The sequence below is a fragment of the Polistes canadensis genome, unplaced genomic scaffold, assembly GCF_001313835.1.
Source record: "Polistes canadensis isolate GaletaPanama2010 unplaced genomic scaffold, ASM131383v1 scaffold_40, whole genome shotgun sequence".
NCBI lineage: Eukaryota > Metazoa > Arthropoda > Insecta > Hymenoptera > Vespidae > Polistes > Polistes canadensis.
This window is the reverse complement of record NW_014569587.1, coordinates 698,276-712,623: the sequence shown is the minus strand read 5'-3', so window position 1 is coordinate 712,623 and position 14,348 is coordinate 698,276. Positions and strand designations below refer to the sequence as shown.

General features: G+C 28.4%; 7 protein-coding genes and 1 long non-coding RNA gene across 10 annotated transcripts in view; 4 read left to right on the top strand and 4 right to left on the bottom strand.

The window, feature by feature from the left end:
* The window catches only part of LOC106784775 (colorectal mutant cancer protein), a 30,257-nt gene extending 28,087 nt beyond the window's left edge, over nucleotides 1-2,170 (top strand). For all 3 annotated transcript variants that reach the window (XM_014744639.1, XM_014744638.1, XM_014744637.1), the window contains 4 exons: nucleotides 46-231; nucleotides 311-498; nucleotides 578-680; nucleotides 1,627-2,170. In XM_014744639.1, coding sequence (XP_014600125.1) covers nucleotides 46-231; nucleotides 311-498; nucleotides 578-680; nucleotides 1,627-1,737 — 588 coding nt within the window. In that variant the 3' untranslated portion in view covers nucleotides 1,738-2,170. The remainder of the gene's footprint in view (nucleotides 1-45; nucleotides 232-310; nucleotides 499-577; nucleotides 681-1,626) is intronic.
* On the bottom strand, nucleotides 872-1,513 carry LOC106784779 (small integral membrane protein 4). Its single transcript, XM_014744644.1, has one exon. It carries the CDS (start codon nucleotides 1,401-1,403, stop codon nucleotides 1,173-1,175), a length of 231 nt encoding a protein of 76 aa, XP_014600130.1. The 5' UTR covers nucleotides 1,404-1,513; the 3' UTR covers nucleotides 872-1,172.
* On the bottom strand, nucleotides 2,122-3,470 carry LOC106784778 (pre-mRNA-splicing factor SPF27). The gene is made up of 3 exons (XM_014744643.1): nucleotides 3,196-3,470; nucleotides 2,782-3,047; nucleotides 2,122-2,693 (listed from the first exon to the last, which is right to left on the bottom strand). Exons 1-3 carry the CDS (start codon nucleotides 3,268-3,270, stop codon nucleotides 2,291-2,293), a joined length of 744 nt encoding a protein of 247 aa, XP_014600129.1. The 5' UTR covers nucleotides 3,271-3,470; the 3' UTR covers nucleotides 2,122-2,290.
* Nucleotides 3,471-3,636: 166 nt separating this feature from the next.
* Nucleotides 3,637-6,547, top strand: LOC106784777 (60S ribosomal protein L4). The gene is made up of 8 exons (XM_014744642.1): nucleotides 3,637-3,744; nucleotides 4,222-4,399; nucleotides 4,516-4,761; nucleotides 4,961-5,085; nucleotides 5,342-5,440; nucleotides 5,514-5,785; nucleotides 6,014-6,173; nucleotides 6,268-6,547. Exons 1-8 carry the CDS (start codon nucleotides 3,742-3,744, stop codon nucleotides 6,475-6,477), a joined length of 1,293 nt encoding a protein of 430 aa, XP_014600128.1. The 5' UTR covers nucleotides 3,637-3,741; the 3' UTR covers nucleotides 6,478-6,547.
* Nucleotides 6,548-6,622: 75 nt separating this feature from the next.
* On the bottom strand, nucleotides 6,623-7,153 carry LOC106784755. Its single transcript, XM_014744608.1, has 2 exons — nucleotides 6,979-7,153; nucleotides 6,623-6,890 (listed from the first exon to the last, which is right to left on the bottom strand). Exons 1-2 carry the CDS (start codon nucleotides 7,132-7,134, stop codon nucleotides 6,678-6,680), a joined length of 369 nt encoding a protein of 122 aa, XP_014600094.1. The 5' UTR covers nucleotides 7,135-7,153; the 3' UTR covers nucleotides 6,623-6,677.
* LOC106784756 lies at nucleotides 7,096-8,288 on the top strand. Its single transcript, XR_001381445.1, has 2 exons — nucleotides 7,096-7,181; nucleotides 7,457-8,288. It is a non-coding gene; the product is annotated as an uncharacterized LOC106784756 (long non-coding RNA).
* On the bottom strand, nucleotides 7,178-8,325 carry LOC106784753. Its single transcript, XM_014744607.1, has 2 exons — nucleotides 8,135-8,325; nucleotides 7,178-7,721 (listed from the first exon to the last, which is right to left on the bottom strand). Exons 1-2 carry the CDS (start codon nucleotides 8,318-8,320, stop codon nucleotides 7,434-7,436), a joined length of 474 nt encoding a protein of 157 aa, XP_014600093.1. The 5' UTR covers nucleotides 8,321-8,325; the 3' UTR covers nucleotides 7,178-7,433.
* A 1,598-nt stretch (nucleotides 8,326-9,923) lies between these two features.
* The window catches only part of LOC106784803 (neuronal acetylcholine receptor subunit alpha-10-like), a 10,991-nt gene continuing 6,566 nt past the window's right edge, over nucleotides 9,924-14,348 (top strand). Inside the window, exon 1 of the mRNA XM_014744721.1 lies at nucleotides 9,924-10,028. Within this exon, the coding sequence (XP_014600207.1) occupies nucleotides 9,968-10,028 (61 nt within the window). The 5' untranslated portion in view covers nucleotides 9,924-9,967. The remainder of the gene's footprint in view (nucleotides 10,029-14,348) is intronic.

Genomic DNA, 14,348 nt, shown 5'->3' with positions numbered 1-14,348 from the left:
AATAGTAAGGAACGTTGATCCATTCCAAATTTAAAATATCGTTAGGAACTAATGGCTATGAGAGAAGATAAAGCAGAATTGAGGGCAAGAGTATTTCTTTTGGAAAAGGAAAGAGCTACGATGGAATTAAAATTAAACGCACAGGAAACGCAAATTGCAGCTCAGCATGCTGCTATAGAACATCTTCAAGGACAACTTAACGATACAGAAGCTATGTTATCGATGAACAAAGTAATATATTTTTTACATACATATTTTATAAATGTATTATCTAATAGAATCAAACAATGTGTTATAATGTTATTTGTAGGATCGAGGTCTTAGTGATAATGAAAGTGAGGGTATTGAATCTGAACTTATAGAAGCTTTGGGTAGAGAAGCAAGATTGAAAGAACGCCTCCAAGAATTAGTTTCCACATTAGATAAAGTAAATAAAAATTCAGAATTGAGACATCAACAATCCGCAGAACTTGTTAATGATTTGAAAAAAGCTAACAGGTGATATAATTTATTTGATCAATTGTAATAAATTGATTTTGAGAATTAAAAGTTAAATATCTGTTTATATATATTTTAGCACTCTGGTACAAACGTTGGAAAAAACAAAGAAAAAATATCAATCTAGATTAAAGAAATTAGAACAACAAATGTTGGGAATGGTAGAAAGACATACAACGCAGGTATGAATAATAAATATCCTGAGGTAGATATTATACTCGTACATTTGTACTTTAAATTAAAATTTATAGTTATGAATTATCTTTTCTAACTTGTTGTTTGCGCATGGAATATATTATGATATCTAACTACAGCCTCAAGATATTTTTATTTCTTTTTTAAAGTTTATTTCATAGAGCAATTTGTTTTACTATTTCTGCTGAATATAATTTATTCTCTATTATGCATCTCTCTTTGTATAATGCACATATATATATATATTTGATATTATTATAAATTATATCAATTATTTGTTAGCTTTCCATTGTTTTAATTCTTCAGCTACCAGCTTATCCACATCGGATAGAGGTTGGTATATATGGTGGACAGTTTGTGCTCCAGCAAGCATAGTTAACATTGATATGATACTAAATTTAATGAATGACCAAGACATATCTTTTAATATTTGACGGTTCTTTGAAAGAATATCAAGTATTCTTAGTAACTTTTAGTACTTAGACATTGTCTCTTGCAGCGTTACGCAAATTATCTTTAACTATCTCTTGGACAAGTCGTTTTTTATATACTTTATAAAAGTTAACCTCGCCAACATGCCAGTTGATCATACAATATTCTAATAATGCACCAGTAACGAAAAATAATGGTAGGAAACGATAAATACCAAAAGTTTTTTCCCCAGGCCACTTTTTCAGATATTTTCTTATTATTTTGTGATATTTGGACATCAGTACGTTGAATATCTTACAATACACTGCAGAAATATTCTTGTTTAGCAGCCATATTGAATGCTGTGCGTGCGCATTCTTGCATCAGACGAATTATTGACATTGTTAAATATATATATATATATATATATATATATATAACAGTATATAATATATAAATAAATTTTTTTAGACATATTTATATAACATAAAAGTGATTAAATTTTTAATAATTTATTTATAGGTTAAATCACTGAAACAACGCATAGCTTTGCTTGAAGAAGAAGCATCAGTATATAAAGGAAGTTTACCATTGCAATCGCAAAGCTCAGGAGCTAGTGAAACATCTTTATGACAATTAAGTGACTAATTAAAAAATGATAAAAACGTAAACGTAATTTATTCAAATGCGTTTCCTGCCGTCGCGAAACGTGCGAAATAAAGATTAAATTTATGTATTTTTTTACTGGAATAATTTCTTAAGCATGACGCTTTGCTATTCGCTTTGTAATTTTACGAAGATATATATGATATGATATATCATTCTCTTGTAGAATACAGAATTTATGCTGGGAATTGTGACGTGCTATGAATACTTCGACGCGTGCAAGCTATTTAGTAATATGATGAATTATAAATATAAATTACTAGTAATGTTGTTTCATTCATAGCAGTGATATTTACTTGTAAATATGTATATTGTAAGACATAAACAGAAGTGTGATACATATAAACAATAATTAAATAAATTGTGCTTTATTATATTTAACATTTATATAATATTGAAATATTGTACTTTCATAATTTATAATGCAAGATTTCTTATGGAGATAATTCGAATCTTTTTTTGTTTTGGAACAGATGCGAATACACACCTGTGACTCATTGTATCTATTTAAACAAAATTATTACATATCTTGATTTTCAGCAAGATTCATTTGCATTGCCATAACTTCTGTAGCACTTTTTCCTGGAATAGCTGGTTCTTCATCCCCTGGTACATGATTTATTTCTACTATCTCTTCTTTATTCATTATAGATTTTTGTAAATGTATTTCCTCTTCTATATGTACACACGCTTGTTCAATTTCATAATTCTTTGAAACTAAACCGACCCATTGAGCTTCCAATGCTCTTAACTTTTCTCCTCCTTGTGTTTGCTTTGATTTCCTTTGCCAATTGACTTCCTGAATCTGTTTCCTTAAAGTCTGCAATTGTTTCTGTGCTTGACTAAGTAACTGAACTAATACTTCCAAGTAAGATTTCCAAGCTTCGCAACCATATTCCATCATTAAATCTAAATTACATATTCTATAATTTTAAAATAAAAAAATATTGTAATACAAGGAATATAATATATAATTAATTCTATAATATATATATATCATAAAAATTTTACCTAGTTGCTTGATGTTCCAATTGAGCACTACTATTTTCTACGCTTTCATTCCAGGCTGCCAAATCATTCATTTTACCAGGTGGTGGTGGTGGAAGTTCATAACGTTTCATACTGAGAACCTCCATAGGAGAACGATTCTGCATCCTTTCAAACTCGTGTTTCATTACATCAGTCTCAAATGCATTAATATTTAAAGGAGGTAAATGTTCCAAATAATTTTTTGTTGGTCTGTATCGTCTTGTTTCTTCTTCAACCATTGCCAAAGCCTGAAATTGAATAATTAAAGATACATCCTCCAAATACCAAATATAAACTTGTTTGTATCCATAGTAAAACTTTAAAAAACATAATTTATATTACACAAGGTATAAAAGTTTCATTTTATATATAGATTATTTATTCTAAATTATATACCGCTTCCCTAACACCAGGTTCATCGTATCCTTGGTCTATGTAAGGTAATGCATCAACAATAACTTCTCCAGCCATTTTTTAACATAAAAAAAAAATTTCAATATATGCAGTTTCTTCGTATAAATACAATCACATTTCGTGACACCTTATATATATACTACTATACAAATATTTCGTTGCCAGTGTTATTGAAACATTAAAGAAAAATTCGCCTTAAGGTTATTTATGCTTTCAGTCCTACTATAATCACATTTCTATAAAACTGCATTTCTCAATGTACAAATTTCTTAACCAATAGAACACAACATTAAAAAAGTACGCCTTAAGGTTATTTAATGGTTTCAGCGCCTCCTGACAGAAGAAAAACGTACGAATAGTAAGTGTTCAATGCAACAACCGGACGTGCCGCTAAAGTTCGTCGATTGAGCATGCGTGAGTTGAGTACTCCAGTTTCCGTTTGCATCGTCTTTCTTTTATGGTAAGGTAAGTCATAAGGACTGCCTGCCTCGCGTATGTTCTTTGGAAAATTGTGGAATAGCACGCGAGATGGTAAGGATAAATTATTATCTTTATTGCCAATTTTACATACATCGATAATGTCGTATTAATTTATAATTAATATTTACTCTTTTTTTTTCTATATCCCGAAAGTTTAATGTTGGGTGATAATTTGTTTCGTGGACCACGTGTAATCTGTGTATACTTCAGTAGGATATATTTTTTATGAATTTAATTCGTTTTTTACAATTATACTTGCACAAAGATCTATTTTTTAAGATTCATCTATAATTTATTACGATAACATCATCTAAGAAAAGATCTCTACGATATAAAGTATTTGAAAAAAAAAAAGTCGTTACTTATTTCTCTGGCCGCCATGTGCATATAAGAATTCGTTTGATTATCTTCAATATATATACTCTCTTCACCAATAGAACTTTTTAATATTTCGTTATAATTATTAAGAAAAGGGGAAACTTGTTTTAATATTTAACTTAATATTTTCTTATTATCTCTTTACTTTAGTCGTTATCAACGGCGCGTCCTTTGGTTACTGTATATAGTGACAAGAATGAGCCATCAGGAGACACCATATCTTTGCCATCGGTGTTCAAAGCACCGATACGCCCTGATATCGTAAATTTTGTCCACCAACAAGTTTCGAAGAATAGTAGACAACCCTACTGCGTTTCTAAAGAGGCTGGTAAATATATATTTTTATAATCACTAACCAATTAACAACAATATGGTATGTCACATTCGTGAATTAAATGTATAATAGATTAATACGATTATGAATAAGTTAATTTTATTTTCTAGGCCACCAAACTTCTGCTGAGTCATGGGGAACTGGTCGTGCTGTAGCACGTATTCCTCGTGTTCGTGGTGGAGGTACTCATCGTTCTGGTCAGGGTGCATTTGGTAACATGTGTAGAGGAGGACGCATGTTTGCACCAACTAAGCCATGGAGAAGATGGCACCGTCGTATCAATGTAAACCAGAAGAGATACGCTCTTGTATCCGCTATTGCTGCTTCTGGTGTTCCTGCCCTGGTACAATCTAAAGGTAAATATATATACATATTTCTGATTATTCTAAATTAATATATACATATAGATGTTTATGATGATTTAGCTTTGGTCCGTGTTTCTGATAAACTGATTATACATAAGCTTTGTTCTGAGAATATAATAATGTATTATTAATATATACCATTTTTGTTAATTACGATAACTTATGCTGATCATATTAAATATTTTTACAGGACATATGGTTCAAGAGGTTCCAGAATTCCCTCTTGTAGTTTCCGATAAAGTTCAGGAATACAATAAGACCAAACAAGCAGTTATCTTCTTAAGGCGTATCAAAGCTTGGAATGATATTCAAAAGGTAATTGAAAACAAAATTGAGAATACTTATGTTGGCACTGTATAATGTCCACATCTTTACTAAGTCAATTAGTTTTGGTGTTCCAAATCAAGTGCTAGAGTAATATAGTTGTCACAGGCGTTCTAATTTAGTATTTTTTTTTATACTAAATTGGGGTATGAACAACTGCACACGTTTTTATTTTATTATAAATATTATTAATTATTGTATCTTTTGTAATTGTTTGTACTGAACAATATTTAATATTTGTTTGTAGGTTTACAAATCTCAAAGATTCCGTGCTGGCAAAGGTAAAATGCGTAATCGTCGTCGCATTCAACGTCGTGGACCTTTGATTGTCTATGGAGAAGACAAGGTTTGTAATTATATACAGTAAAAAAAAAGAACCTTAAATTTTTCTATTTGTCTAATTAAGTATTTGTGTTTAGGGTATACGTAAGGCATTCCGCAACATTCCTGGTGTGGATCTTATGAACATAAACAAGATGAATCTTTTGAAGTTGGCACCTGGTGGCCATGTTGGCAGATTTGTTATTTGGACGCAGTCTGCTTTTGACAAATTAGATGCACTTTATGGAACTTGGCGTAAACAGTCTAAGCTTAAAGCAGATTACAATTTGCCCTTCCCTAAGATGGCCAATACAGATTTGTCTAGACTTCTGAAATCAGAAGAAATCAAGAAAGTTCTGAGAGCTCCAAGGTAATATTTTTTTATTGATATTGAATTATAATTATTAGTATTAAATTATATAATGATTCTTCTATTCCTTTTTTTATTTTTATATATTAATATGATGATTTTAAGGTCCGTGTTGTTGATTGACAATGATTATAATTTTAAACCACTTCTGATAAAAATTAATGAAAAATCTAAACTTTTTATTCTCTTTGACAATTTCTAATGCGTGACCATATTATCAAATTACAGGAAGAAGATCGTACGTAGTGTGAAGAAATTGAATCCATTGAACAATACACGTGCAATGTTACGTTTAAATCCATATGCTGCTGTATTGAAACGTGCAGCAATTTTAACAGCACAAAGACGACAATACGAGAAGGATTTGATCTTAGCCGAAAAACGAGGAGTAAGTACAATAATATCAATCGATTTGCTTTATATTAACGTTATTCAACAAGTTTGAGATATATATATATGAAAATATTTTATTTCATTTTTAGATCGAACTTCCTAAAAATGCACCAGCATTAAAAGCTAAGAGACTTCAAGAAAGACGCACGAAACAAATTTTGGCGTATAAAGCATTAAAGGGAAAGAAACTTAAAGCTCCGAAGAAAGCAGCCCCGGCACCAGCAAAAGCTGCAAAGCCAGAGCAAACTAAAACGGACGCTCAAGCAACAAAAGCTAAAAGCCCACCACCAACAAAATAAATATGATTAAACAGCTTTTGTCGTTTATTCAAAATTTTTATTTCATTATAAATAAAATTGTGGGAAGTGACGAAATAGCTAAATTTATATTTCGATCACCGTTTAAAGTACTTTATTTATATATATATATATATATATATATATATATATATATATATAGGTATAAAGAATTTCTTTTTTTTTTTACATTAGTATGGAATTTAAAAATGTTCTATGAGTGGAACTCTCATAAAAATGGTATTATCATCGAATATTTCAATAGATGCGATTTTTGCATTTGCTTCCATTGGAATGAAAAAGTTAATATTTCTAACGTGACGTTGACCACCCAATTCTCGTAATTTAATGTTTAAAACATTTTCCGTAGCTAAAGCAGCAGTACTTACTTTAAATCCTTCTATCTTCATTTCTGCCTGCAATATATTTGATTTTTTACATATACCTATAATACACGCAATAAGAATTGAAAGAGTTAGTACATTTTAAAGAAAAATTACTTACAGCAAAATATTCTTTACTATTAATCATATAAAAATCTGGTATTTGAGTCAATTTAAATCGTGTTTTAAATCCACTCGAAATCATTTTAAGATCTATATAATCGTTTTGTTTTAATAGTATGGCGTTGTCCAAACAATGCTGAGGCAAATTTTCCATAATCAATCGATGAAGAATTATTATTACAAACGTAACAGGAATTGCAGGTATCTGTTATAGAACTTAACCTGGCATTTGCAAAATGTTAGAATTACATAGATTATTGATTAGATTAATTCTTTTGTTTCGATTAACTGTTTCCAAAGTTGATGGCACAAAAAAAATAAGAATGACCAGTTTTTTTATATATCCTGTAAAAAAATACGGGTTACTTAAAATATTCCTGAAAACATTATTTTTACAAATCTATTGTACATTTAACTTACACGTACAAGTTGACAAAGATTTATTTTAATTAATCACATTTTTCGTATTTTACTAGGTTTAATACTAGGTGCAGTTAGAATGAGCATTCTATGTTTATTGTCTACTACAGCACGTATTTCATCGCTGTCTATAGTTTCCGGTATAAGTAAGTTTTCTCGATGTTTAATAATCAATTTTGTTAAATCGTTAGATACCGATTTTTCAATAATATCCGATAAATCTTTCCTTAGACGTCTTAGAACGCTCACTCGAAGGTTATTACCCTTAACAGTTATTTTCGTGGAGGACATGTCAACTTCCGGTGCTAGTAACATCTTAGCCTTCGTAAACGATGAATACACGATGTGATTAATAATTTAAAGAATTATATATTTACAATTTATATATATATATAATTAGGTTATAAAATCTAAGGCTTCCTACTATATCATCGATCATTTTTTTTTAACCCTCCCTCAAGAAAAAAAAATGGTTGATTAATTTTTTATCTTATAAGGTCACTGCTTCGTATAAGCCATTATAAGGGAAAAATTAATGAGCTTCCAACCTTTTGATGGTTTGATGACTTTTTTTATAATACGTGTTATAAAAAAATATTTATATAAAATAATTTATCGATCTCGCGATGCATAACAATGTTGGAAATGAACAAAATTTTGTTCTTTCTTATATTTTTGAATGTTTTTCTTGTGTTATAAATATTAGTATTACAATTTTTTTGGTATGTACATACCTCGTAAAAATTGTCAGGTCGAATACCTATGGAAACTATTTGCACAATGTAACTGTTATCCAATGATTTGGTTAATGATATTTTGGTAGAATCAGTTATTCTTTTATCGTGTAATTTTGGACAGTAAATGCTACCTGTCTCATGATCACCATGACATTTTGTACATTTTTCGTTCGTTGCACTCATTTTTTTATGCATTAAGAATTACGTTTGTGTAATTTGATTATTAGGATTGTTTTAAATCTTATCAAAGATCATAATCGAGAGGAAGAGAGAAAAAATAATAAAAAAAATGGAGAAAATTCTTAGGTTATAAAATTTTAATAAGATATATAATAAGACTTATCAATTTAGGGTGAATATATTAAAAATTTAATTCGCGTGCATTTATTTGTGTGAAAATCGTAAATAATTGACTAAAGCTAATTACGTGGATGAAACAAACGATTATCGATTGGAATTTATGCAAGAGATGCAACTTCGATTATATTGGTCAGAATTCATAAAAAAAATAATCAAATAAGAATTTTTTTAGAAAACATATTTCAAACAAATTCATTACGTTATTACGTAGTTTTGTTTATTTTTTCAAATTCTAATTTATAAGGTTAATATTTTTATAACTCATATTAATGCAATCAAAATAATACCGATAAAAATAAATCGGTTTAAATTTAAATTATAGCAAAGAAATAATCATTAAATTTGGTTTTTTCCAGTTTCGATTTAACTAATATATAAGGCTTTTTTAAATATTTTTTTCTCGAAAGAAATTTATAATTCTATTATATGAGAAGTTTCGTTTGAACATTTTTAAAAGTAGTCCCACGAAATAATTCTAATTACATTTTGATTTATCTCATTTTTTAAAATTTGTGTGTTAGAATAAAATTAAAGATTTTTTTCTTTAACAAAGAAAGTTTCGAATTAGCGGTCTCACGATTTAAATATATAATACATAATTTAATTCGCGTTCCAATTACGACGTAAAATCCTCGTGAGTTATCCTTTTTCTTTCATTTTTTTTTTAACACCTCGATGCTTTGAATTGCATAATCGAGATTAAAATATCGCCATCTTGAATAATTCCAGCATCCGTATGTATGTAAATACATAATTACGTTCGTATTTAACACACGCCTGAAGACTTGAATATTCATTTGTATATTTTCAGTTACAAGAACATTTTCTAAAGAAAGAAACATTCAGTTTTTTGAAAAATCTAACAAAGTAAAGAATACGATCGAATAAATAATTTCATAACGCAAAATCGATGAATAATAACTTCGTCTACTTTAAATCTATTTAACATTTCGATATTCGTTTTGATCGACCCAATTGGATCATGGTAATTTCAATAATCGCAATTAGCCAATCAAATGTTACGATCGATAGTATTATAAATCTCATCATGGCGGCCGCCGATTGTGTTTCCCGCTCTTTTCGGCAATTTCGTAAAAATAAGTAAGTAATAGATAACAAATTATATACGAATTATTAATTATATTTTAAATAATATTTAATGAGTATATAAAAATTATTTTTGTCCGTTTCGTTTATATGAATAATTTTATAATTAATTTTAATATCTTTATTAATTTCTTATTTATCTTCTCTCATCTTATTCTCAATTATTTTGTTCTCGTAGGACTATTTATCATTAAAACGTTCCTATATCTGTATTGTTTTGAAACGCCTGCGCGAATTTCCTTTTGAAAGGAAGGACGGTAGGGGTAACGCGGGATTCAGGGGCGAAATTGCACCGTGGTTTTCAACTACCGGATATCAGTGAAAGACGGGCGGTCTCGCGGTTAAGTCGTCCTTCGCGATTCCATGTCGCCTTATCTCGTCCTTTTCCTTCGCTACGGAATTTTGGCGGTTATTTTTAAGAATGGTAAGTTTTAACTTACACTCTTTAATCATCTCGACATTGATCTTTTTCAATTTCTTTACAAATTATACTATATTTTATTTTGTTTGTTTGTTTGTTTGTTTTTGTACTTCTCTTAAAAACAAGTCGTACGTTTGTATCAACCAATGAAAAATTTCGAGCTTTGATTAGAAAATATTCAAATTTTTCAATGACAGAAACTAAAAGAAAATGATTTTTACGCGAAACTTAAGTCATCGATATTAACTTTTCCTTGAACGTTTCATTCGTTTTATATATTTCAACGAAATATAAAAGTCGTTTGTACGTCTAGTTTAACCTAACTTTTTAATTTAGGTTATAACATATATAAAGTTGGAAAGGATCCTCGCGCTTCGTAGGATCAGCTAATTTACCGACCGTGTCTCTCTCCTTTCAAATTTTCACGAATATAGACGTTTCGATCGACCGGGGTCAAGGATTTTCCTTGAAATATTTTCCACGACGAATTCTTTTTTTTTTAATTTTCTTTTCTTTTTTATTCCCCTTCCACTCCGGTTGTTTCTTTTTCATTTGAAACATGTGCGGCGGCGGCGGCGGTGTGGTAACGTAACACACGTTTTTACGAATTTATAAATCTTTGAGTAGATTTTAACTATGATCGATATATTTTCGATCAGAACTTTTTGAACGCGTTCAAATTCAAATAAGATTACGAAATAGAGCATAATCTTTCTTTAATGTTTTTTTCATATACCATATTATATATCTATCCGTTCGATCATTTCTTTTTTTCAATTATTACCGAAATTCGTTTTTATCGGAACAAAAAAAAGAATAAACCAACAAAAGAACAATATTGATTTTTTAAATAAAATTACAATTATTTGATTTTTTCATTTTAAGATAATATATATAAAAAAAAAATGATTATAATATTATTATTATATATATATATATAAATCTGTAGTTATAGTGTTGTTAAAAAAACGTATTGATTTACTATGTCGTCATTCGAAATATCTGCAAAAAAGAAATTTCTAATTTTTTAGTTTGATAAAACAATTTTTGGGACACTGTAAATATAATATATTTCGGTAATAAATTTGATCGTTCTCTTTAATCTTCCTATCATATATCACTTTTTAATACAATGTTGACCAATAACGTGTATATTTCAGATTACGCATGTATAGAATATTTCTAATTGTCGAAGTAAATTTACAATTGTTTATAATCCATTGTTATAGTATTATTTATTGCAATGGATATATTGTTTGTTTAATGATAGAATATTATCAATTTGCTAAAATTCTAAATATTTGAATAACCTTTCATTAATACTTATAAATTAATTATTAATATATTGAATTTTGCGAAACGCATTATTTCCTTTATATATATATGTATCAATTGGTCAACAATGTGAGTTAATATCGTACTCGATAAATAGTCATTTTGATTTCATGCTTGAAACATCGAACGAGTTGCATCATTTTCTGTATTATATGTACATTTCCTTTCTATAAAATATAAGATAAAATAGTACAGCTGGAAATACAATTTTTCCCTCACAGAGCTTACATTTCCAACATTATCTTTTATATGTATCCTTATATATTGGATAAGAGATTTCAGAGAAATGAGATGGTTGAATTCAAATGGAAATTCATTAAATGAACAATAAACGATATGAATCAGGATTATAAACGTATATTTGTTCAACAATGAACGAAATAAAAAAATTGTATAACATTGATTTTATGATTTATCTTTATATTTTACAATTAAATATATCAGAAATATTTTCACTTTTGTATGAATCCACTATCGTAATTTTTGGCGCATTCAAGTGTCATAAGAGGACTTACAAAAAAGTTAGAAAAAAAAATATTCGTCAATTTCGAATGAATCGAAGTGAATTATTCGATTCGGTGAAATCTCTTTGTTATAATCATACTTTCGACGAGCTTTCATTCGAAAGACTCTTTCTGTGTTTTTCATGAACGCTCATTTAGAACTCCCATATTGACGAAGCTTCATATTTTTTTTAGCTTGAAACTTTTATTGTACTCTAAATAACGTTTCAAAAGAGACTCGTAAAAAATTAGAACAAAGTAATGCGGATTTTCGCTGGTTCTGACTTAAAGGCCAAAAAAGAAAAAAAAAAAAAAGAAAAACGAAAGAAAAAAATAAAAACCATTTTCATATCGGTATAATATTTCTCGTAATAATTTATGTATTGTGTAATCTTGAAAATGGCGCGTTTTACGCACGAAATCACGTGACACCGTGATCAATTTCATTTCAGGCGGGATATTTAAATCTTTACAGTAACTTTTGATAATTTTTTTTTTTATATAGACATATATCTTTATAGAACGTAATATATTTACGTTCTATATCACTATTTATAGATTCAATATAATATATCTATATATAGAATATAATTATTGGAATTATAATTTTACTTTGAAAAAAATGAAATAATAATTTTGTTTAAAATTAAATGATATCTCTCTTTCATTGTTAATCTAAAGTTTTCGAATATCGAGAATTATTTTGTGTAACAAGATCGATTAAGACAAGTTCGATCTCCGATTAAAGCTCATTTCTACTTACTGTGCCTGTTAAATTCGAACGTTCAACTCGACAGGATTTCCTGCAAGAATATTATCGCATTCGATCGAGTTGTAAATGAGTTTCGTGTTCCATAAATTTCTCTGCCCACTACTCTTCATTCTTCTGTCCCTTCTCCACCTTCTCCGTCAAATAATTGAAGAATTTTCGTTCAAATTGTAGCGTTCATTTATTCGATTTCCAATCTCCCACATCGATTTTCTATTTGTCGAATAGAGTCGATAGAATCGTTCGTAACTAAAACGATAGGTATTTTATTATTTCTATATGTCGATAGTTTTGGAAATTTATACGGTAAATTAGGAATAATTGTACTGTATGCATCAGCATTTTCAAACGTTTTTTTTATTTTTCTACAACGAGATCATTTTTATCAGACAATTTGTGTAATCAGAATAAGATTGATGTACGATCGTTTGTTAAAAGTTATTCGACGATATTTTTCATTTGTTTTTTCTTTTTTTTTTATCTCGTTACATTATCTTTGCTGTTTCTTCTCATTTTTTATTTCTTCTTTTTCTTTTTTTTTTCTTCTATTACTTTCTCCCAAAGGATCAGAAACAACGGGCTATTATTACACGTAAAGTATTATCGAAAATTTCTCGTATTCTCTACCGTAATAATAATAATAATAATAATGATAATAGATCATTTGAATGAATAATTAATGATAATAATGATTAATAAATCAAAAATTTAATAATATCGTGTTAAAATATATCTATACGAAAGAAAAAAGAAAAAAAAAATGTAATGATAATAACAATAAAGAATTGGCTTTATGTCTGCCATAAATTCATGTTATTATTTGCAAGAATTCCGTAATCGAGACATTTATTATAACCTCTCGCTTATTGGTTATCAGATTTCTCGTTAATTGGATATGATAATATATAAAACAAAACGATAATCATATATTTTTCAAAATGAGGATGAGAAAAAGGAAGAAGAGTTTTTTTTATAAGTAATTTTGAATCTTTCGTGATTAAACGAATGGTAATTCTACATCTTTGAAAATAATATTGATAGAACATAATGAAAAGATATTTCAAAATATACAACTGAGATAGAATTTATTTTGTGTTGTTACAATATGTAGCATACCTATACACGCTTATGTATTATATATACACGTATACGTACCTGTATATATTTAATAAAATGTAAAGTACACATTTAACAAATATAATTGATCGAACTTACTTTATTTTACTTTATTTTTTTCTTTTTTTTTTGTTTTTCTTTGCTACGATACATAATACATCTATCTATCTATCTATATACATATATACCACCTATATGTATTTCACGAAATGCAATTTGTCGCGCGAATCGATGCGAGAAACATCTATCACATTCGAAGGACGTCTCTAACGTAAAAATATTTCGCTGTGGATACGACCGATGTTCCTCCCTTCGACTGTGTCCGTCATTTTTTTTTTTTTCAAACGATACTTCTCTGTCGGTTCTTCAATATCATGTCAGAGATTTTTATCCTACTACGTGTGTATATACACGCGTAGAAAATATAATCTGTATAATTCTATAACAGAGTTTTATTTAATTTCATTATATTAAAATAATTCCATGATTTTTATCTATACTTAACACTTATTCTTGTTGATCAGCTGTTATACACATAAATATACGTTTCAACAGTTGATTATCTCATAATTGAATTAAATAATAATAATAATATAATAA

Coding starts and splice junctions, on each gene's coding strand:
- LOC106784779 (XM_014744644.1), bottom strand. CDS start 1,403: ATGTCCAAATATCACAAAATAATAAGAAAATATCTGAAAAAGTGGCCT.
- LOC106784778 (XM_014744643.1), bottom strand. CDS start 3,270: ATGGCTGGAGAAGTTATTGTTGATGCATTACCTTACATAGACCAAGGA. Junction 3,048..3,195: donor AACCTGGTGTTAGGGAAGCG/GTATATAATTTA, acceptor ATTCAATTTCAG/GCTTTGGCAATGGTTGAAGA. Junction 2,694..2,781: donor TTGGAACATCAAGCAACTAG/GTAAAATTTTTA, acceptor TTAAAATTATAG/AATATGTAATTTAGATTTAA.
- LOC106784777 (XM_014744642.1), top strand. Junction 4,762..4,960: donor TGCCCTGGTACAATCTAAAG/GTAAATATATAT, acceptor ATATTTTTACAG/GACATATGGTTCAAGAGGTT. Junction 5,786..6,013: donor AAAGTTCTGAGAGCTCCAAG/GTAATATTTTTT, acceptor ATCAAATTACAG/GAAGAAGATCGTACGTAGTG.
- LOC106784755 (XM_014744608.1), bottom strand. CDS start 7,134: ATGGAAAATTTGCCTCAGCATTGTTTGGACAACGCCATACTATTAAAA. Junction 6,891..6,978: donor ATAGTAAAGAATATTTTGCT/GTAAGTAATTTT, acceptor AATATATTGCAG/GCAGAAATGAAGATAGAAGG.
- LOC106784753 (XM_014744607.1), bottom strand. CDS start 8,320: ATGAGTGCAACGAACGAAAAATGTACAAAATGTCATGGTGATCATGAG. Junction 7,722..8,134: donor GACCTGACAATTTTTACGAG/GTATGTACATAC, acceptor TCGTTTACGAAG/GCTAAGATGTTACTAGCACC.